The sequence below is a fragment of the Symphalangus syndactylus genome, chromosome X, assembly GCF_028878055.3.
Source record: "Symphalangus syndactylus isolate Jambi chromosome X, NHGRI_mSymSyn1-v2.1_pri, whole genome shotgun sequence".
Taxonomy (NCBI): domain Eukaryota; kingdom Metazoa; phylum Chordata; class Mammalia; order Primates; family Hylobatidae; genus Symphalangus; species Symphalangus syndactylus.
Window position 1 is genome coordinate 65,856,206 of NC_072447.2, and position 21,830 is coordinate 65,878,035.

The following is a 21,830-nucleotide window of genomic DNA, read 5'->3' on the forward strand; positions in this document are numbered from 1 at the left end:
TCTGATAAAAAGCAGGACAGGAATTAACTGCATAAACCAAACTAATAGGAAACTAATCTGTTTAACGTTTTGCTTAAAATATTGCTAACCCTTTGTTTTGCCTTTCAAAGTCAAAGAAACCTTTTTTAAGAGATTAACAGCTTTTAACTGTTAACTGTTAACTGCTAACTCCCATATGGGAGTTAACTGTTCACTTTTGACTGTTTAACTTTTAACTGTTAACTCCCATAAACAAAATCAAATACAACCCTGATTTGAAACAAGACTAAGATACACGGTAAAGAATGTTTATTCACTAAAGTTTTGACAGACTGAAGGCCATTATTTCAGATTGGAAATAGGAAACTTAAAAGAACTACATGGACATTGGGTAAAAGAACATGGGTTGAAATTTGCCTGGCAGTAGCCCAAAGGTAAATGGTCTTCAAGGTGCATATGAAGGAACTGTAAGAGGGAAATGGGATAATTCACATCCCCACCAATAAATAAATGTAGCCACACTAGCTTGGGGGATTTGAGGTGAGACATCGAAAATATTAAGTCATGGTGAGGGCTGGAGGACAAAAGAATGAATCACTTAATAGGAATGGCTGTGGGGAAGGGCTTGAAGGAATCATCCTCTGACTTCCACGTGAACCATGAACATTAAACATGGAGAAATGAGGAGCAGCGGCAGATCGGTTTGGGATGCATCTTCAGGGGATGCTGAAACAACAACAGCATTTGGTTTGCTCTACACCCCTGTCACCCCTCGCCCGCAAGCCCAGGGAGTTGTCAGCAGTGGTGCTTTGTGATGTCTAAGCCACCCTAGGGCTGCCACTGGCTGGGACACTGCCTGTATGATCAAACAAAGTTCAAGGGTGTGGCTTTGCTTGTCACCAGGAGGGTATACATAGGGAGGGCAAGAGCTCTGGGCCACTGGGAAGATTCAAAAGCTACAAAAGCCTCATTATGGATAGTAAACCTCCCAGCACCAATGGGGAAAAGAGGAAGAGCCCCTGTGAATGCAACGATGAAAATGATGAGGTATGATTGTTAGGTTTTGAAGCGAAGGTGAGGGTGAAAGAAAGACACACAGAGCAGGGGGGGCTCAAACAGCAATACAGGAATATCGCAGACAATTGTGGAAGTGGGGGACCCGCTTAATGCCAGAGCCCACTGCCGCTGACAGGCTGGGGTGCTTATAGGTATGGGTGGGAGGGCCCTGGGCAGTATGGCTTGCTGCCCTGCAGGATATTGAAGAGATGTTCTTATGATCAGGTGGTTTGGCCCTTTTTCTGGTGGAATATCATTGTGGTGCTCCTTAGAACTTTGCCAAGCAAGATATGATAGGGATGTTTCTTTAGTTGGGCCTTTGTCTGCCTTGTGGACAGGTGGTTAGGCAGGATGTTTCTCACGGCCTGAACTCCCATGGGATGTTTCACTTTGACCAAGGTCTGCAAAATAGCAAAGAACTTACAAAATGGTGCAGTTTGGACTAAGAGATGACCCTACCCATGCTCCTCTTCTTCTTCCCCATAGATCCCTACTCTGTGATTCAACCTTGTTCTTCTCTGGATCAAACCCCTTCCTCAACCTGCATTCCTCCTTCTCGTGAAGCCCCCCTTGCTATCCAGTCTCTATCCTATTCACCCAGAATAATGTCTTTCTGGTCTCTCTCTGTTTTCTTAACAGATGCAGGAGACACCAAACAGGGACTCGGCCCCCGAACCGACTTTGAAAAAGATGAAAACATCTGAATACTCAACACTATTAGTGGTTCGCTACAGGAAGGTTAAGAAAATATATTCAAATCAACTGGAGAAGGATCACTCCCCAGAGCACTCCATCAATCCAGTCCAAGAGGAAGAGGACGAAGTCCTAGAAATATCGGCTGAAACATCTGCCAAGGAGGAAGAAGACCCACCAGTGGACGAAGAAGACCCGTAAGCATCTGAAGGATCTTTTTCACAGGCTGGGGAGAACTGGTGAAAAATGCAGAAACCAAATTGGACAAATCCTCACCACCAATGGCGATGATTACAATAAAATCAAGTTTGAGAAGCTGATGGCTGTGTATATCTCTGCCTGTTTTCTGATGGTGGGGGGGAAGGGAAGGGAAGAGGTAGGCATTTGAGAAGGGAGGGATATGAGGTCCTATAGGGTTGGTGGACAGACCCACAGGTTGACAGTAAGCCAGACATTGTAAATAAGGCCTGGGGGAGGACTGATTCCTAAAGAAAATTTTCTTCTTAAAATTTTATCTCACGGGAAGTGGACATGTGTATATGTTCACGCAACTGTATCCAGCAGCACATAGTTCTGCTGAATGTACACATCAAAGGTATTCCCATCCCCTTTCCATTTGATATTTTCGTAGGTTAGAAATATGTGCTTTATAAAGAGTAAATGTTCTGTAAAACACAAAGCACAATACAGACATACACAGACACCTCTGCTCACTCTCTCTAGAGGGATATAATTTCAAACATTGGTTATAGGGCCCGGCACAGTGGCTTGCGCCTGTAATCCCAGCATTTTGGGAGGCTGAGGCGGGTGGATCACCTCAGGTTTGTGAGGTTTTCAAAGAAAGATCTTGATCGAAAGAGGGAACGTGAAAGCTGACTGTGCGAATGAACCAGCTTCTCCAGTGCCAATGAGCCCCATTTCAAAGCAGTGGAGATAATTAGATAATTGTACTGTTACTATAAAAGAATAACAAAAGGGGGAAATTGTAAGCGTAACTAAACATAAAATGGAGATTTTCCTGTTGCCAAAAGAGCAAGAAGAGACCTTCCCCATTTCACTTTCCTTAGAGCATTTCCATGAGAAAATTTGTATTTATAAACTCTTCCTTTGATATGTAAGCCTCTGTCCACCCTGGAACCCAGGAATGGCTTGAACTTGAACTCCAGGCCTCAAGTGATCCTCCAGCCTCAGCCTCCGAAAGTGTTGGGATTACAGGCGTGAGCCACCAAGCACCGCCACCAGGAATGTCTTTCTTCAGGGCCATGGAGCCATCTCTTTGAAAGGCGAACGTCGAGGAAGATGATGTCCCTGTCTCCCTGTCTCCCTGTCACCAGGGGAGTTTAACCTAGGTGCTTTGCTCCAAGCTGTAAGCACCTGCTTGTCATAGAGATATGAGTTTTATTTTTCCTTCAGATAAAGGCAATTAACTAACACAGATGGGTACTCCAGTTACTCGATGAACTTAGGACTTGCCTGGGAGCATTTAGCGTTCACCCTTGGCTGCTGCTGTACAACAAGGCCAATTACCTACGTATCTGGACTTTCTGATTTCTGCTACCACTTTTTATTTTTTGTTTTGCTTTTTTTGTTTGTTTGTTTCTGAGGTGGAATCACCCTCTGTTGCCCAGGCTGGAGTGCAATGGTGCAATCTCAGCTCATCGCAACCTCTGCCGCCCAGGGTCCAGCGATTCTCCTTCCTCAGCCTCCCGAGTGGCTGGGATTACAGGCGTGTACCATGATGCCCAACTAATTTCTGTATTTTTAGTAGAGATGGGGTTTCCCCATGCTGGCCAGGATGGTCTCGAACTCCTGACCTCGTGATCCGCCTGCCTTGGCCTCCCACAGTGCTGGGATTACAGGCGTGAGCCACCACGCCTGGCCTCTGCTAACACTTTTGGATTGTATGAAACACTACACTTCCAAGTGTGGGATCTGGCTTCCTAGACAGCTGTCAAAGGGGCAGATGGTGCAATCTAGAAGTGTAGGGGAGTTCGCACCTGTGGGGTAGATTTTGACCAATAAGAAAAGGAACCAGGAGTGAGAGTCAGGTACGTAATTCCCTCTCCTCTCCTCTCCCCATGCACCATTCTAGGCATTCTCAGTATAGTCTGTCTAGAGGTGTCCTGTATGGCTCAAAGCCTGTTTCCTTGGGAACCTGAGCTAAAGCAATGGGCATTCAAACACTCGAAGACAGTGTTAAGTGTTATGGAGGACCCAGATCTGGGCAGAGGAAAATTATCCCAATAAGAAAATTGACAATTTGAGGATGTGGAATAGAGGGAAGGACTAGAAGAACCAGTAGTAGTGTAGCTTGGGGTACTATTTTTGGAGAAAAAGGCAGTTCTGGTGACTGTCCCAGTGAATTGCTCAGCTCTGTTTTATATATATATATACACATATATATATGTATATATATATATATATATCCTTTCTTTCCATCATTCTCCCCTATGAAATCATCCATAAAGTATCCTCTTATAACTACGTATTTCCTGTGAAGTGAATTTTCTTTTTTTCTTTATCTTTTTTATTTAGAGATAGAATCTCTGTCGCCCGGGCTGGAGTGCAGTGGCGCGATCTCGACTCACCGCAATCTCTGCCTCCTGAGTTCAAATGATCCTCCCACCTCAGCTACCCTAGTAGCTGGGACTACAGGTGAGCACCACCAATGACCGGCTAATTTTTTTTATTTATTGTATTTTTAGTAGAGAAGGGGATTCACCATCTTGGCCAGGCTGGTCTCGAACCCCTGACCTCAGGTGATCCACCCGCCTCAGTCTCCCAAAGTGCTGGGATTACTGGCATGAGCCACCGCGCCCAGCCTGTTACTTTCCTTTTGGAGAATAAAACATATTGAGTCTTGTGCCAAAATGCAGGGGAAGCTGCTCCCAGACAGGTAACAAAATATTATATATATATAGATAGGTTTTCTACATACCAATATTAACCATTTAGAAAACCAAATTGAGAAAAAATACACTTATATAGTGACAAATATACATAAAATATCTAAAACCAGATGATTGGAGCAAGATGGCAGACAGATCCCGTGCCCCACTCAACATTCCATTGAACTGGGAAGAAAATGTTTTCGAGGGTCAATTCTTAAGAGTAGAGGAAAATAAGAAAATGTGTCAGTGGTCCACCAGAAATATTGAGGCATTCCTGGGAGATAGAGTAGATGGGATCAGACTGATAGAGAAACCCAAGGAGACAAGACCACAGCTCAAATCACTGTAGGCAAGAGATGCTGTTTGTTTTTTGAGACAGACTTACTCTGTCGCCCAGGCTGGAGTGCAGTGGCGTGATCTCGGCTCACTGTACACTCTATCTCCCAGGTTCAAGGGATTCTCCTGCTTCACTCCCCACTGTAACTGGAATTCACAGAGGCCTGCCACCATGGCCAGCTGAGTTCTGTATTTTTAGTAGAGACGGGGGTTTCACCCTGTTGGCCAGGCTAGTCTCCAACTCCTGACGTCAAGTGATCTGCCTGCCTCGGCCTTCCAAAGTGCTGACATTACAGCATGGGACACCGCACCCATCCAGGAGACGATCTTTGTAACAAAGCCTCTGAAAAACTCCAAACCCTGAATCAAAAAAACACGGAGCTGGAAAGGGCCTCAGGATAATCATCAGGTAGATTAATTTAAAAGTTCATTAGAAATGTCTGAATCAGCCAGATTCCCCTCCAACACCACACGCAGATTGGCTGGCAGTAGCCACTTTTGCCTCTAAGATGAAACTCTGATAATTGTTCATTAAAGAAAGTGAAGGCCTGGCGGGGTGGCTCACACTTGTCATCCCAGCACTTCGGGAGGCTGAGGCAGGAGGATTGCCTGAGGCCAGGGGATCCACCCCAGTCTGGGCAACATAGTGGATGCCATCTCTACAAAAAAATACAAAAACGAGCTGGGTGTGGTGGCGTGTGCCTGTAGTCCCAACTAGATCAGAAGCTGAAGTGGGAGAATCCCTTGAGCCTGGGAGATCGAGGCTGCAGTGAGCTGTACTTGCATCACTGCACTCCAGCCTGGGTGACAGAGTGCGATCGTGTCAAAAAAAAAACAAATAAAAAGACACACAGAAAAACAAAACACACACACACACAAAAGTAACGTATCAGAACTTGGTGTAACTCCAGCCCTTCACAATGAGAGAAACATTTCTGGAGAGGGAACCGTGTTCACTCTTTATCTATCCATGATAGACAGATAGTCCAGAGCTTTATATACCCATGGAACCTAAGGAAAAATGTTGCCTGTCATAACTCACAATCTTCCAGCCACCCTTCCTTGTATCTGTCTTGTGGGCTCGGGGAACCAACTTATGGATCCCATCGTCCCAGGGAGAAAGAAAAATAAAATCCTTCATTATCTCTTTTGGGGCATGCTCTCCTCTATTTGCGTGGAGGATAAGGCACCCGATATCTAGTAGCCAAATGTTACATTTGTGTAATACAGAACTATATTAAGATAAAATAGAATTTGTTTCCTCTGAGACACAGGTAGAGGTACGTCCACACTGACCTGGGTGGCAGCCACCTCTTCCTGCAGTGCCAGGCAGGGCATGCTCACAGATCTGGGGAACCTCTACTGCTCCTGGAGCCCCACAACCTCCTTCCTGGCACCCTCTCCCTCTGGTGGCTGTGACAGCCCACACTTGGCCTTGGGTCTCCCCTGCTTCTTTGCCTGCCCCTATTCTGCCCACCCTGCATATCTCTGTCTCCCACTGTCCCTGCTGTGACCACGACTGCCTGTCCCTCCCTGCACTCTCTCTCTCCTAGGGCTCCTTGTCTTAGGTAAATGAACCCACAGCCTTTACATTGTGATTGGAAACAGAGCCCGGGACTTGTTCAATTCTCCCTCCCTCCACCACACACACCTTTCCTCCTTAATGTTTCTGAAGTCAGTGAGCTCCAAACTCAGCTCCTCCTGCACCTGCCAGCTGTAGGACCTGTGACAAGACGCCTACCATCTCTCTGGGACTCCGTCTCTCATCTATCATACAGGCATAATGACGACAGTGTCCTCCTTCTAAAGCTGTGGAGAAGCAGGCGGCCAAGGTGATGGGCCACAAACGGGCAAAACAGCTCCAATCCTGCCTCTACCTGGGGCTGGTGTTTCAAGTCCATTGTGTGTGAATGGAGCTTTGATGTCTCCATTCACACACAATGGTTTGTTCTAAAATAGACTCCCCTCTGTCCTTCCCTTGGCCACACCTCTTTCACTTCTGCATCGTGCAGTGGTTCCTGTGAAAAGAACTGTCCCATTCCCGAATCATCGTCCCCACCCCAGCCCCCAGGCCCCTGGTTGGTGAGACCCTTGATGGGCAGTCTCATGCTTCTGTCCAGGAGACTTTCCCACCAATTGCTCCCCTGCATGGAGGCTAAGTGGACTCTTCTATTCCCTGTCCATCACAGGGTCTACGGTGCAGGCATCTGCCTGATTCCTCCACGTTCCCCAGATGACGATTTCATCTGTGTCTCCTCCCACATCCACCCAAATGGACCGTCCCAGCCCTAGAACCCGAAAATCATTCAGAGAGCAAAGGCCAAGATGACCAACCACCTGCTGCAGAATCCTGCTCCAGGACTGAAGTGTATAGTGTCTATCAAAATAAAAACTGGAGGCCAGGTGCTTTGGCTCATGCCTGTAATCCCAGCACTTTAGGAGACCAAGGTGGGAGGATCACTTTGGCCCAGGAGTTTAAGAGCAGCCTGGGTAACATAGAGAGACTTTCTTGACAAAACCTTAAAAAAATTAGTGGGTCATGATGGTGCATGCCTGTAGTCACAGCTTCTCTGGAGGCTGAGGTGGGAGGATCACTTGAGCCCACGAGTTCAAGGCTGCATTGAGCTATGATCATGCCACTGCACTCTAGCCTGGGCAGCACAAGACCCCTTCTCTAGAAAAAACAAACAAACAAACAAAGAAACCCAACAACTGGAAACATCCTCCTCTAGAATGGTGGTCAGGAACACCTGCCTGCCTTGTTCCCTGATGTCTCTCCAGCACCTAGAACAACGCCCAGCACGAGAACACACTCATTAGTGTTTTGTTGAATAAATGACTACTTTGACACAGCAATTCCACTTCTAAGAATCTTTCCTAAAGAAATATTCACACACGTGCAGAGACCTGTGTGCACATTAATGAGAGGAGCAAACAAGTGGGGAACGTTTGCGAATGTTTATTAACTGTCAGTGACTGATACGGGGAATCAGAGGAGGGGAGTACATGCTGCACAGGGAACAGATTGAGGGGGGCTTGACCAGGACGCATGGCAATGGGGAAAAGCATATGGGAGATGCTTATACTGGTACTTGGTGTGTGTGTTGTGTGTGTGTGTGTGTGTGTTTGTGTGTATGGTGTGTAAATGCAGAGGAGAAAATCGGAAATTATCACTCAGATCTCCCCTCAATAGTCACAGCTGGGGAGAGAGGAGGGTAGTGCTGTTCCATGGAGAGAATACCTGACTATACTTGTTTTCTGAGGTAGGTGCATGGATACACAAACCGAAATACACATTAAGCATGTCTTGCTCATCAATGAAAACGCTAATATCTAACAGAATGGCACACTGTAAGAAAATACAACGCAAACACTAACACCGAACTCTTGGCACACTAAGAAAAATGACGCTCAACTTTTCACTGTTGTGAACACTTGCTTTCACTTGCTATACACCTGATGACGAGGGGTCCGCAGCCATGCCCATGTTCGTAAAAGGTCACCACGTTCTGCTTCTCATCAAGGGCATGTGTCATATCCCTGAGGCTGAGGCAAGAAGAGAGAAGGAAAGTAAGTGGCAGTGAGTTCCCACTGCCTGATAACTCAATCTCAACTCCTCCTGACCTGCAGACCCTGCACACTCTGATTCTGCCCTATCTCAGGACCTGCACACGCCTTCCACGGTTCCTCGAAGTGAACCATCTGCTCATGCCACAGTGACTTCTTCACCTAGTTTATCCGTTCCCAGGTTAGAGGAAGGCGTGGCCCACATACAGGGCTGACCTGGAGTTTGGGAACCCACAGCATCCTGGGTAGGGAGGATCCCTGGATATACAAGGTAGGGAGTAAAAAGAGCTTGCGAAGGCCAGGCGCGGTGGCTCACGCCTGTAATCTCAGCACTTTGGGTGGCCGAGGCAGGCGGATCACAAGGTCAGGAGACCGAGACCATCCTGGCTAACACGGTGAAACCCCGTCTCTACCAAAAATACAAAAAAAATTACCCGGGCGTGGTGGCGGGCGCTTGTAGTCCCAGCTACTGGAGAGGCTGAGACAGGAGAATGGCGTGAACCCGTGAGGCGGAGCTTGCAGTGAGCGGAGATCGTGCCCCCGCACTGCAGCCTGGGCCACAAAGGGAGGGTCCGTCAAAAAAACAAAACAAAAAAACATGGGAAATCTCATCATTCAGCCTCAATGCTGTACCCTAGCAAATTATGAGAAGGGAATGATTTGGGGAATAAGTGACAAGATGGGATACCAGCACCATAACAGAATAGCACATCTGCAGGGATGTGGGGGGTGAGCCGAAGGTTCACTTACAGAGTTACTCGTCATCTTCTTCAGGGTCGCTGATCTCTTCATAAATCACCACCTGCTTTCTCTCACGCAGTCTGTGGGTCCAGGCATGTTCCCCCCTTTTGGGTCCTATGATGGGGAAGAGTTGGAAAATGAGGGTTGGGTAGGTTGGAGAGTGTTAGGCTCTGTTTTCTCAAAAACAGGAGATGCCTCCCCCCTCCCAAGTGCCCATGGGCCTTCTTTATCCAGTGTTTCACATTCTCTGGCTTAGAGAGGCTGAGACCTTAGACCCACACCAATACAGGCCAAATGCCAATTAAAGTTTTAGCTTCTGGCTCCTTTCATTGTGAGGTTTAGATTCCCAACATCTTCACTTATGGGAACATCCGCCCTTACCTCCTTTCATTCAGCACGTGTTTATTAACGGCACCGAGGCGTACTTTTTTTTATTGCACCACATTTTCATAGTGCTTCACAGATACTGCAATTTTTTTTTGGAAATTCTCATCAATTTTACACTTTTCCATTATTATTATATCTGTTATGGTGATCTGTGATCAGTGAGCTTTGATATTATTACTGCAATAGTTTTCGTTTTTTAGTCTTTTAAAATAATTTTAATTTTTTAATATGTTATGTTATGTTATGTTATGTTATGTTATGTTATGTTAGTGCAGTGGAGCAATCTCAGCTCACTGCAACCTCTGCCTCTCTGGTTCAAGCGATTCTCCTGCCTCAGCCTCCAGAGTAGCTGGGACTACAGGAGCATGTCACTATGCCTGGCTAATCTTTTGTATTTTTAGTAGAGATGGGGTTTCACCGTGTTAGCCAGGATGGTCTCGATCTCCCGACTTCGTGATCGGCCTGCCTCAGCCTCCCAAAGTGCTGGGATTACAGGCGTGAGCCACAGCGCCCGTCCGTGTTTTTTATTTTTGTGCGCACACAGTAGGTGTATATACTTATGGGGTACGTGAGATGTTTTGATACACGCATGCCAGGCGTAATAATCACATCATGGAAAATAGGGTATCCATCCCCTCGACCATCTATCCTTGCGTTACAAACAATCCAGTTACACTCTCCTAGTTTTTTAAAAATGTACAATTAAGTTATTATTGACTATAATCACCCATTCTGTGTAATTGTTTGGGGGGTGGGTACCAGGAACTGCACCCATAGAAGATGACAAACTTAATCGCTTAATGTTTTGTGTCTTCTGACTGCTCCACCGATGAGCTGTTCCCCATCTCTCCTCCTTTTCTTGGGCCTCCCTATTTCTTGAGACACACCTATACTGAAATTAGGACGATTAACAACCCTATAATGGCCGCTAACTGTTCAAATGAAAGGAAGGATCGCATGTCTCTCACTTTAAATCAGAAGCTAGAAATGGCTAAGCTTAGTGAGGAAGCATGCTGAAAGCCAAGACGGGCTGAAAGCTCGGCCTCTTCCACCAAACAGCCAAGCTGTGAATGCAAAGGAGAAGTTCTTGAAGGAAATTATAATACTAATACTCCAGTGAACACACGAAGAAGAAAGCAAAACTGCCTTACTGCTCAAATAGAGGAAGTTTGAGTGGTCAGGATATTTGACGAAACCAGCCGCAACATTCCCTTAAGCCAAAGTCTAATTCAGAGCAAGACCAGAACTCTCTTCCAGTCCATGAAAGCTGAGAGAGGTGAAGAAGCTGCAGGAGAAACGTGTGAAGCTAGCAGAGGGTGGTTCATGAGGTTCAAGGAAAGAAGATGTCTCCATAACTTAAAAGCGCAAGGTGAAGCAGCAAACCCTGATGGAGAAGCTGCAGCACGTTATCCAGAAGATCTAGCTAAGATCGCTGTCGAAGGTGGCTACACCAAACAACAGATTTTCAAGGTAGATAAACTAGCCTTCTATTGGAAGCAGATGCCATCTAGGACTTTCATAGCTAGAGGAGATTGACTCCAACTTTGAAGGAAGTTCTCCTGTGGGTAAAATGCCGTCCAATAGCATCACATACTACAGAGAAACCCTTCATGAAAGGGAGAGCTAATCCATGTGGCAAATTTCATTGTTGTGTTCTTTTAAGAAACTGCCGCAGCCACTCCACCCTTCAGCAGCCACCACCTTGAGCAGCCAGCAGCCATCAACACCAAGGTAAGAGTCTCCACCAGCAAAAAGAGTGAGTCACTGAAGGCTCAGAAGATTGTTAGCATTTTAACAATGAATGATTTTAAAATTAAGGTATGTACATTTTTAGACATAACGCTTTGCACACTTAGTAGACTGTAGTATAGTGTAAACATAATGTTTGCATGCACTGCAAAACCAAAAAAACAATGCGTGTGACTCACATTATTGCAGTGGTCTGGAACTGAACCTGCAATATCTCTGAAGTACACCTGTACTGGGTATCAGGCATTGAGCTGAGTAAGATATGATCCCTCTACTGGGTATCAGGCATTGAGCTGAGTAAGATATGATCCCAGGTTATCACAGATAGAATCGCCTGAGCACCGTTCATGTCATCAGGCCTTCTAGATTAAATTTAATGCCTCCAAACAATCTATGAACTCTTTATTTCCATCTTATGGACCGGGAATCTGGAGCTGAGAAAATTTGGAAGACTTGCCCCAAGTCACGTGGTTTTTGTGTGGATGAGAACTCCAGTCTGTGTCTCTGGAGGTCACGTCTAACATCTCATCTGGAGCTGGGCGAGCTCCTGAGCCCAGCCTGGACCCGGGCTTGTCTGGGATCCATGCCACCCACCCAGTCCACACACCTCAACATAGCCAGGGAAGCCAGAGGGGTTGTTCCCGCATTCTTTCCTCTTACCAGATGTCTCGTGAATCTTCTCAGAGGTACTTGGATTTCCCGGGGGGCACAGCTGTTTCCCATGGTTCTGTGGGGCAGATGCTTCTGACACTCCCTTCCAACCACTTCCTTCCTCTGCTGGCTTCTCGGGGGTGATCTTTATAATGTGAAGGTCACAGATAAACAGTATGAGTGACATTTCTATAGTGCTTTAGAGCTTACAAAGGGTCTTCACATGCATTACCTTAATCAATGTTCTCAACAATGCTGGGAGAGTTACACAGGCCTAAATAGGAGAAACCTGGGAGATTAGACAGGAAAGGAATGGCCTATGTGAATATGGTTTCCAGGGCTAGAATGATTATCTTCACACTCTTTTAAGACTGACATTCTTGCAAACAGCAAAAATCTCCATGTAACTGAGAGTTTGGTATACAAAAGATTGGAAGGAGGATAGCATTCTAAGAATTCATAAGGTCTGCAAAAGGGAGAGCTTCTATAAAATACGAGGGAGCTCATACAAGCTCTTAGCTGCTGGGAGCGTAAATGTAAAGACATAGAGAGGGGACAAAACACTGCTGGGAAAGATGGTGTGGGGAGATGAATACAGGGAAGGGAGAGGGAAAGAAACGGTTTGCTGAAATTAATCCAGGCAGCAAAGAAAGCAGTACCAGACCTGGCATACCACCCTACCGAGGCACCAACATTGAATGTGGAATTCAGTGAGGTGGTAGCCATACCAGTTCTGGGTGCATTGGGATGTGTCACTGACCAACAATCTTAAGCTACTTTTTTTTTTTTTTTTTTTTGAGACAGAGTCTTGCTCTGTCACCAGGCTGCAGTGCAGTGGCAAGATCTCGGCTCACTGCAACATCAGACTCCTGCGTTTAAGTGACTCTCATGCAACAGCCTCCAGAGTATCTGGGACTGCAGGCAGGCGCTACCACGCCCTGTTAGTTTTTTATTTTCAATAGAGACGAGGTATCACCATGTTGGGCAGGATGGTCTTGATCTCTTGACCGAGTGATCCATCCAACTCAGCCCCCTCAAAGTGCTGGGATTACAGTCGCGAGCCACCGCGCCCGGCTCTTAATCTACTTTTTATTCAGCTTCCTCGCTTATGAAATAGTGAACAATGCATGTAAAATAGTCTACGGGGAAAGTCCTCTCTGAGCTTGTAAACACTGTTTAAATGTAGTAATAATAACAACTAATACCTTTCATGATCCTTCCTTGAATTCGGTCTCCACACTGGCTACTCAACTCCCAGATCCCTTTACCCTCTAAACCAGAGTTGAATCTGCACTCGTGGGGTCACTCATTCAGGGGCCTCCGAGGGATCCCCTGGGCTGGAATGGGGGCTTCCGGGATGCCTCAGGTGCAGACAAGGTCCTCAAGGAGCTCACAGTGGGGAGGGGCCGACAGTCAAAGAAATTCCTAAGCCATGGAAGTGGTCCCAGTAACAGAGCAGAGGCCAGCTGGTCTTTCCTACTGCGAGAGTGGGTGTCTCAATGGAAGCACCAGCAGGCCCTATGGGGTAAAGCCCTAGTGAACAACATCTGAACTTCATAAAAAAAATGCAAACGTAAATGAGCTTTAAACGGCTTGGAGCTCTGGATTAGATTACCACTGCCACTGCGCCCCAGGAAAATCCTTTAACATCTCTGTACCCCGATAGCCTCATTTTATTATTATGTTGCTGATAACTATGATCTAAAACATGAACTATGATTCTTTACTTCCATTTCATGGACCAGGGGTCTGGAGCTCAGAGAACTTAGAAGATTTGTGCCAAGTCACATGGCTTTTATATGGATGACAACCGAAATGTGTGACTCGTTATTATTTGGAGATAATAATAGAAACAACGTCATAGAGGTCTTCTTAAGGATCAAATACATTAATCTCTGTGAACTGCTTAAAATAGTATCTGGCATCACTATGAAAACAAAAGAGGTATTAAGGATCACAACTGTTAGTATTATCAAGCTGTTGGTGCTACATCAGGTGTTGTGATAGACATGGGGAGAAGGAGGCAGTGAGGGCATTTTTGATATCCTCCCACTCTTACCAGTGTTCGCATCTGTGGAGGGACAAAGGTTCTCTGGTCCTTTAGATTTGGGAGATACTCACCTTCGGGAAGATTCTCTGGAGCCTGCCGAAAGTCATCTGAAGACGTTCAACTGAAAGAGAATACATCAGAATTTTTCTTTGTTGGTAAAGGTTTCCAGACTCTAGAGAGACTTCTATTGCATGAAGGTATTCTGCAGCAGAGGGTTATGAGTCCACTTATTGTTGAGGAGTTATTTGTGATATGCCTCTGAATTATGTTTAGTAATGGTTGATTCATTTATCTGTGGCATCAATTCAGAATTTTCCATCTCATAGTTTATCAAATTGGGGCTAAACTCCATCACAGTCTCATCTTATTCCTTTACATATCTTTTACTTTTTTCCAAATAATTAAATTGATTGGTTAGGAATCTAACTGTATCCACTCAAGATGTGCAACAACTGAGAATCATTGTACACTTCAAATGGGTGAATCTCATGGTATGTGAATTAAGCTGTTAAATGTGTGATGAACCATGGATGATTTATTCCAGTGGCTCTGAAATATTTTCGGTATAAAGACACTCCTTTAATGTCAAAATCTTGGCAGACACTCAAGCACTGGATTTTCAGACCTCTTATAGTGATTGTGGGAGACTGTAGAATCTGGCCTGTTTAGCTGGGGAGTAATAGGTCTATTGGAGACAGTTTGGACAGTCTGACCTTGTCTTGTAATTGTGTTGTCAGAGCAGAAGAGCAAGTAAACACCTATGTCCCCTTTATATTCCTGAAATGTACAAAGATCTCTACCGAAGAACCTGTCTTTTTTTCACCCTGTGTTATCTCTGCTCTCTGACAAGTGGGAAAGCTCTCTGTGTGTTGGATGAGGGATCACTCTTTCAAACTCACTCCCGAGCTCATCACAGACAATCAGGGTTCTTTGGGAATAAGAAGACTATTTGCTTTTGATAAAATACAGGGAAACATCGATGCTTATTACATAATGTGTTCATCACCCTCACTACTAAGATACCTATCCAATACCTACATGCTGTTAATGAAACAAACTCTGGAAGTTTTTGGCGACTCTACAGTTGTAACATTTTCTTTCTTTTTTTTTCTCTTGTAACATTTTTTTAACAGTCCGTTGATTCATTAACAGTGCTTAGGAAGAACAACATGTCGTTTAAAAAAGAAATATTTCAAAACACAGAAAAGTATGGGGAATAATATTGAGTCCAGTCGGATCTCAACATTACCCCACAGCTCTCTTAGGTTTGATTTATTTTTTCAGAATATTAGAAAAACTACAAACAGGCCGGGCGTGGTAGCTCACACTTGCCATCCCAGCACTTTGGGAGGCTGAGGCGGGTGGATCACCTGAGGTCGGGAAGTTTGAGACCAGCCTGGCCAACATGGTGAATCCCTGTGTCTACCAAAAATTAAAAATGAGCTGGGTGTGGGGGCGCATGCCTGTAACCCCAGCTACTCAGGAGGCTGAGGCAGGACAATCACTTGAACCCAGGAGGTGAAAGTCGGAGTGAGCCGAGATTGCCTTATTGTGCTCCACCCCGGCCGAGAAGAGTGAAACTCCATCTCAAAAACAAAAACAAACAAAACACGCTATCGACAAGTCACAGCTGAAGCTGTCTGTGCAGCACTCAGCAATCCCTGTCCTCCCTCCCTCCTCCACTTACAGCCAGTCACCTTAATGTGATGGCTTTTTATTCACATTCATGTTTGTATACATTTACCATTTATTTATTATCTATGAAAATATATATTCTTGTTTTGCATGTTGTAAAATTTTATATGAATGGCCTCTGTAGTTAACTTTCTGCATGCAATTTTTTTTCACTCAGCCCTGGTGTGTGTGAGGGAACAAATGCCTGAGGATCTTTCCCAGGTAGCTGAGCTGAAAAGCACTTGGGCTTGAGGAGACCCTATCCAGCCCCTTCCCATCTACTCACCCTCATTCCCACGGTTACCGTCATTATCAGAAGCATTCCCCTGGAGGTCTGTGGACCCTGTATTACGCATGAAAGGTGGGAAGGTGGGCTTCAAACCTAGAAAGAAGCAAAATGTTTATTCCTTAAGAGACAAGCTTTGACCTGCCACGGTGGCTCATATCTGTAGTACCAGCGCTTTGGGAGGCTGAGGCTGGAGTATTGCTTGAGGCCAGGAGTTCAAGGCTGCAGTGAGCTATGATTGCACTACTGCACTCTAGCCTAGGTGACAGACTGAGATTCTGACTCAAAAAAAAAAAAGAAAAAAAAAGGAAAGAAAGAAAGATACAAGCCGAGAGAAGGAAGGTAGGGACGGTGTGGGAGTGCCGGGATGCCACAGAGACACTTGGACTCATCAGAATAGAGGCCTAAGGGAGAGAAACGTGCAGGATCCAGGTATAAGCTCCACTGTGGCCAGTCCCTGCCCTCAGCCCTGACAGAATACAGAAGAGCAGAGCACCCAGAAGCTGCCTTGCGATTTTTCCCTGCACAAAAGGAAAATGTGGGGTACTTTCTGCAGCCTAAGAAGTAGCCAAAGCAGGAAAAGGGGTGCTCATGTGTCCCCAGACTTGTCTGTACCTAGAACTTTCTGTTACCTAGTTTAGTCATGACCTCATACTTTCTCTTCATATACACATAGGTGATTTTCTCCGTGGCTTTCATCTTTTCCCACTCTTTCTTAGAGAAGTATTTGGCAATATCATCGGAGGCCTAGGAAAAGATAAAAAAGGAATTTTGTCAGTGACCCAGCTAGACATGTCTGCCATTCAGCTGGAGCCACTTCCTGTGTGCTGGATCTGGGAAGTGGGGATGATATTCCGTCCTGGTTGCTGCCATGGCTAACTGACAGAACACGAGGGAACTTTCCTAGCTTCTCCCCTGCCACACAGTAGGGCTTTAATGCTGCTGGCTGGCTCTCTTCCCACTTTCCAGAATGGACTGAGATTCACCAAATGTAGTGCAAGGTCACAGACTTGTCTCCAGGGATGCTAGGTGATGACAGAGCGAGGATGGGAGGCTCCCAAGGATGCAGATCTCCCCTGAGACCCTGCTCCTTGTCTCCAGTACCTCTGTCCTCCCCTCCTCGGAAACCTGGTCACCCCACACGGTCCCCTGGGCCACTACTCTGCCCCCTCCAGGTTACCTCACCTTGTGTATCTTCTCTGGTATTTGAGCACCAACCGTGGGTCTCCTTGCAAAGGTGTCCTCTCCATTCATGGCACCGGGAGCAGTCTGACCTGCAAGAGAAACAGACCAAGTCTTTCCAGCCGCAGGAACTTTGGTCCAGTGGAGGGAGAAATCTGTGAAGGCCGGCCACCCTCAGTCACCTGGGATCAGGTGCTTCATTTCTCCATTCGGGGCTTATCTGTCCCTGAGTAATGACATGGGGAGAAGTCAGATGAAAATAGGGGACCAGTGGTCTCTGGGAGAAGTACTGATTTGGGATGACAGGTTTCCTATGGGCAAAGCAGCCTTGAGTCTTTAGGTGGGGGTTGGCTAATGTTGTTAGTAGTTTCCCTGGGGCTAGGCTTACTCTGAAAGATGTACAGACCCTTGTTGGGGAGGCAGAGATGTGACTGTGTAATTTTATTCAGTGGGGCCATGCTGACACCCCCACTCAATAAATAAAGGAAGGGAAGTGAGTCCCAGAGATAACATGGTCTCTCTGGTGATGGATCTGATCAGGCAGAGGGATGGGGGGTTGTTTTGTTGAAGAGAAATGAGCATCGCTACTATGAATGAATTTAGAGGCTATTACTGGGTGATTTGTAAATTATTAGAAGAAGAGAGCTAGAATTTCTGAGACTACAAGAGCCCGCCATCGCTTAGAGAGAATGTGGGGAGTTTCAAGGCGCAGCAATCAGCCAGGCACAGCGGCTCACGCCTGTAATCCCAGCACTTTGGGAGGCGAAGGAGGGAGGATCGCTTGAGCCCATGAGCTTGAGACCAGCCTGGCCAACACACCGAAACCATCTCTACTAAAACAACAATGACAACAAAAAGACGCACACACATTAACAGAAGCAGAGTGGTGTGCGCCTGTAGTCCCAGGGCCTACGCGAGAGGATCACTTGATTCCAGGAGGAAAGACTTGAGTGAGTTTTTTTTTTGTTTTTGTTTTTTTTTTTTTTGAGTCATGGTCTCTCTCTGTTGCCCAGGCTGGGATGCAGTGGTGTGATCAGGGCTCACTGCAACCTCCGCCTCGTGGGTTCAAGTGATCCACCAGCTGTGGCCTCCAGAACTGCTGGAATTACAAGCGTGAGCCACCGTACCCGGCCCAAATTTGTTAAGTTACTAGAGTTCCCAGGAAAAATCCCATACCTGAAAAAGTTGGAAACTGACAGGAAAGATTTGAGATGGCGACCTGCCTCACATACACTCCTTATTAAAACTAGATAACAAATGCACCGCGGAGGAGGGGAGGGGTAGGAAGAACGGAAAAAGAAAATCAGCGCATGCTTACTCTGATTTTGGAAGAATCGAAAGAGAAAATCAGACCGTGCGTACTCTGAGTATGGAAGAATCGAAAGAGAGAGAAAGTCAGAGCATGCGTACTCTGAACTTAAAGCAGCCAATCCCGGTGGACGCTTTAGGCGGGAAAATCAGTGCCTCCGCCCCCAGTTTGAGAAGTTTCTGTCCCTGGAGGCTGGACTGATAGACGCCACATCAGCTTCGCTTATCCCGCCTACTGTTCTGACTTCGGATTGGCCAGATGGAGTTCACTAACTGCCCTGATTGGTCCATCATCCTTGCGCAGTGACATTGCGCAATATTGTCTCCTCCTCCAGCAACACTTTGTTGCCACTGCGTCAAAGTGGGTGGTCCTCAGGCACCGTCAGGAGATTTTGAACTCTCTGAAGACCGTCCCTGGATCTCGGGTTAAACATCTGGATTCTAGTCTGAACAGCGAGAAGAAAAATATAGTCGGATCTGTGATTTTTCTGCTTGAAAGACACAATGTTTTCCAGACTAGCACATTTGCAGAGCTTTGCTGTACTTAGTCGTGGCTTTCATTCTTCAGTGGCTTCTGTATCTGTTACCACTGAAAAAACAGTCCAAGGCCCTCCAAACTCTGATTACATTTTTGAAAGGGAATCTAAGTGTGGTGTGCGCAATTACCATCTTTTACCTGTAGCCCTGGAGAGACGAAAATGTATTTACTTACGGGATGTGATTGCGGTATTGGTTACATCCACCTTGGCCAATCTTCCCACCTCGGTCTCGCGACTACAGGCGGGAACCACCCCAGCCCCGCTAATATTTTTTGTTTTTTGATTTTTTAAAAGAGACGGTTTCGCTGTGTTGGCCAGGCTGGTCTCGACGTCCTGGGCTCAAGTGATCCTCCCGCCTCAGCCTCGGGACTACAGGCATGCACCACCTTGCCCATGCTTTTTTTTTTTTTTTTTTTTTTTTTTTTAGTAGAAACCGTGTTTCGCTATGTTGACCAGGCTAACCTCAAACGCCTGGGCTCATGGGATCCTTCCGCCACGGCCTCGGGACTACAGGCATGCACCACCCGGCCCATGCTTTATTTATTTTTTTTATTTTTTAGTGGAAACTAGGTTTCGCTATGTCGGCCTGGGCTCAAGGGATCCTCCCGCCTTGGCCTGGGGACTACCGGCATGCACCACCCTGCCCACGCTATTTTTTTTTTTTTTTTTTGCTTCTTTGTTTCTTTCTTTCTTTAGTAGAAAGCGGGTTTCGCTATGTTGCCCAGGCTGGCCTCAATCTCCTGGGCTCAAGTGATGCTTTCACCTCGGCCTCAGGACTACAGGAGTGTGCCATTCTGCCCTGCTCATTTTTATTTTTTTTGTTTATTTATTTATAGGAAAGACAGGCTTTCGCTACGTTGACCAGGCTAGTATTGACTTCCCGGGCTCAAGCAATCCTCCCACCTTGGCCTCGGAACTACAGGGGTGAGCCATCCCCGCCCACACAATGTTTTTTCTTGTTCTTGTTGTTAGTAGAAATGGGGTTTATCTATGTTGGCCAGGCTCGCCTCAACCTCCCGGGCTCAAGCAATCCTCCGGCCTCAGCCTGGTGACTACAGGCTCACACCACCCCTCCCCCTCTAATATTTTTAATTTTTCTAGTAGAGACAATTTTGCTATGTTGTCCTGGCTGGTCCCTACCTCCTGGGCTCAAGCAGTCCTCCCGCTTCGGCCTTGGGACTACAGGCATGCACCACCCTGCCTTTTGCTATTTTTCCCAGGCTGGTCTTGACCTTCTGGGCTCACTCAATGATTTGAACCTGAGAAGCGGAGGTTGCATTGAGCTGAGATCACACCACTGCACTCCGGCTTGGGCGACAGAGCAAGACTGTCAAATAAATAAATACATACACACATGAAAGAAAGAAGAAAGAAAGAAAGAAAGAAAGAAAGAAAGAAAGAAAGAAAGAAAGAAAGAAAGAAAGAAAGAAAGAACGAACCAGCTGAATCTCCATAAAAACAGTAAGCTTTGTGGTATATTAACTACCCTCATCCCATCTCGTGCTCCCAGCTTGGTTCTGTTCATTTCTGATGAAATACAGATAGGATTGGCCAGAACTGGTAGATGGCTGGCTGTTGATCATGAAAATGTCAGACCTGATATAGTCCTCCTTGGAAAGGCCTTTTCTGGGGGCTGATACTCTGTGTCTGCGATACTGTGGGACGATGACGTTATGCTGAGCATTAAGCCAGGGGAACATGGGTCCACATAGGGTAGCAATCCACTAGGCTGCCGAGTGGCCATCGCAGCCCTTGAGGGTTTAGAAGAAGAAAACCTTGCTGAAAATACAGAAAAAAATGGGTATTCTCTTGAGAAGTGAACCCATGAAGCTACCTTCTGATGCTGTAACTGCCGTAAGAGGAAAAGAATTATTGTGTGTGTGTATGCATGTATGTATGTATTTAGAGTCAGAGGTTCACTCTGGTTGCCCAGGATGCAATGGTGTGATCTTGGCTCACTGCAACCTCTGCCTGCTCACCTGGGTTCTAGCGATTCTCCTGCCTCAGCCTCCTGAGTAGCTGGGATTACAGGCACGCGCCACTATGCCCAGCTAATTTTCATATTTTTAGTACAGACTGGGTTTCACCATGTTGGCCAGGCTGGTCTTGAACTCCTGACTTCAGGTGATGCACCCACCTCGGCCTCCCAAAATGTTGGGATTACAGGCGTGAGCCACTGTGCCCGGGAGGAAAAGAATTATTAATTTCTATTGTTATTACAGAAACCAAAGACTGTGATGCTTGGAAGGTGTGTCTGTGACTTCAAGATTATCCACTTCTGGCCAAGCCAACCCATGCCGACATCATCAGGTTTCGCCTCTGCTGGTGGTCAAGGGGGATGAGATTCGTGAGTCCAGTGAAATCGTTAACAAGACCTTCCTGTCTTTCTGAGGGTAGCAGCTGTTTTCAGTGGTCCCTGGGAGCCGGCTGGAGACAGGTGGTCTTGTAAAAGCTCTGCTCTTAATGCGGGCACATTCCACTCCATGTGTCTTCAAAACCTTTTTGTGGAGTATCTGTTTTTTTCAGTTAATACGTAGTAGAACAACGTTTATGAAGCTGCTGTTTGCTTTGTAACATAAGTAAGAGCATGCAATGGCATCTATATTCTGTGAAAGTGTTTTGATGTGTTGTGTACTTTCTAAGGTTAAACATATCTATATATACAGACAGCGTTTAAATTACGTCCTTCAATATACTTTATATATGTTTGTATAATTTCCTTGCTGGTATAAATGCTTTGT

General features: G+C 46.1%; 2 protein-coding genes and 1 pseudogene across 2 annotated transcripts; 2 read left to right on the forward strand and 1 right to left on the reverse strand.

The window, feature by feature from the left end:
* Window positions 1–887: 887 nt before the first annotated feature.
* Window positions 888–2,048, forward strand: LOC129476094 (sperm protein associated with the nucleus on the X chromosome N1-like). Its single transcript, XM_055268685.1, has 2 exons — window positions 888–1,026; window positions 1,675–2,048. The coding sequence occupies exons 1-2, from the start codon at window positions 952–954 to the stop codon at window positions 1,927–1,929; spliced, it is 330 nt and encodes a 109-aa protein (XP_055124660.1). The 5' UTR covers window positions 888–951; the 3' UTR covers window positions 1,930–2,048.
* A 7,228-nt stretch (window positions 2,049–9,276) lies between these two features.
* Window positions 9,277–18,680, reverse strand: LOC129475639 (protein SSX7-like). The gene is made up of 8 exons (XM_055267848.1): window positions 18,561–18,680; window positions 17,246–17,334; window positions 16,693–16,807; window positions 16,061–16,156; window positions 14,172–14,221; window positions 12,060–12,195; window positions 10,422–10,526; window positions 9,277–9,377 (listed from the first exon to the last, which is right to left on the reverse strand). The coding sequence occupies exons 2-8, from the start codon at window positions 17,312–17,314 to the stop codon at window positions 9,277–9,279; spliced, it is 672 nt and encodes a 223-aa protein (XP_055123823.1). The 5' UTR covers window positions 17,315–17,334; window positions 18,561–18,680.
* LOC129475313 (ornithine aminotransferase, mitochondrial-like) lies at window positions 18,553–21,480 on the forward strand (annotated as a pseudogene).
* The last annotated feature ends 350 nt before the right edge of the window (window positions 21,481–21,830 follow it).

What these genes read in the sequence shown, in the direction of transcription:
- LOC129476094 (XM_055268685.1), top strand. Translation starts at nt 952, where the DNA reads ATGGATAGTAAACCTCCCAGCACCAATGGGGAAAAGAGGAAGAGCCCC. An exon ending in GCAACGATGAAAATGATGAG is followed by an intron (nt 1,027 to 1,674) that starts GTATGATTGTTA and finishes TTTTCTTAACAG; the next exon opens with ATGCAGGAGACACCAAACAG.
- LOC129475639 (XM_055267848.1), bottom strand. Translation starts at nt 17,314, where the DNA reads ATGAATGGAGAGGACACCTTTGCAAGGAGACCCACGGTTGGTGCTCAA. An exon ending in CGGTAACCGTGGGAATGAGG is followed by an intron (nt 14,222 to 16,060) that starts GTGAGTAGATGG and finishes ATTCTCTTTCAG; the next exon opens with TTGAACGTCTTCAGATGACT. An exon ending in AAGTTTGTCATCTTCTATGG is followed by an intron (nt 9,378 to 10,421) that starts GTGCAGTTCCTG and finishes TCCCCATCATAG; the next exon opens with GACCCAAAAGGGGGGAACAT.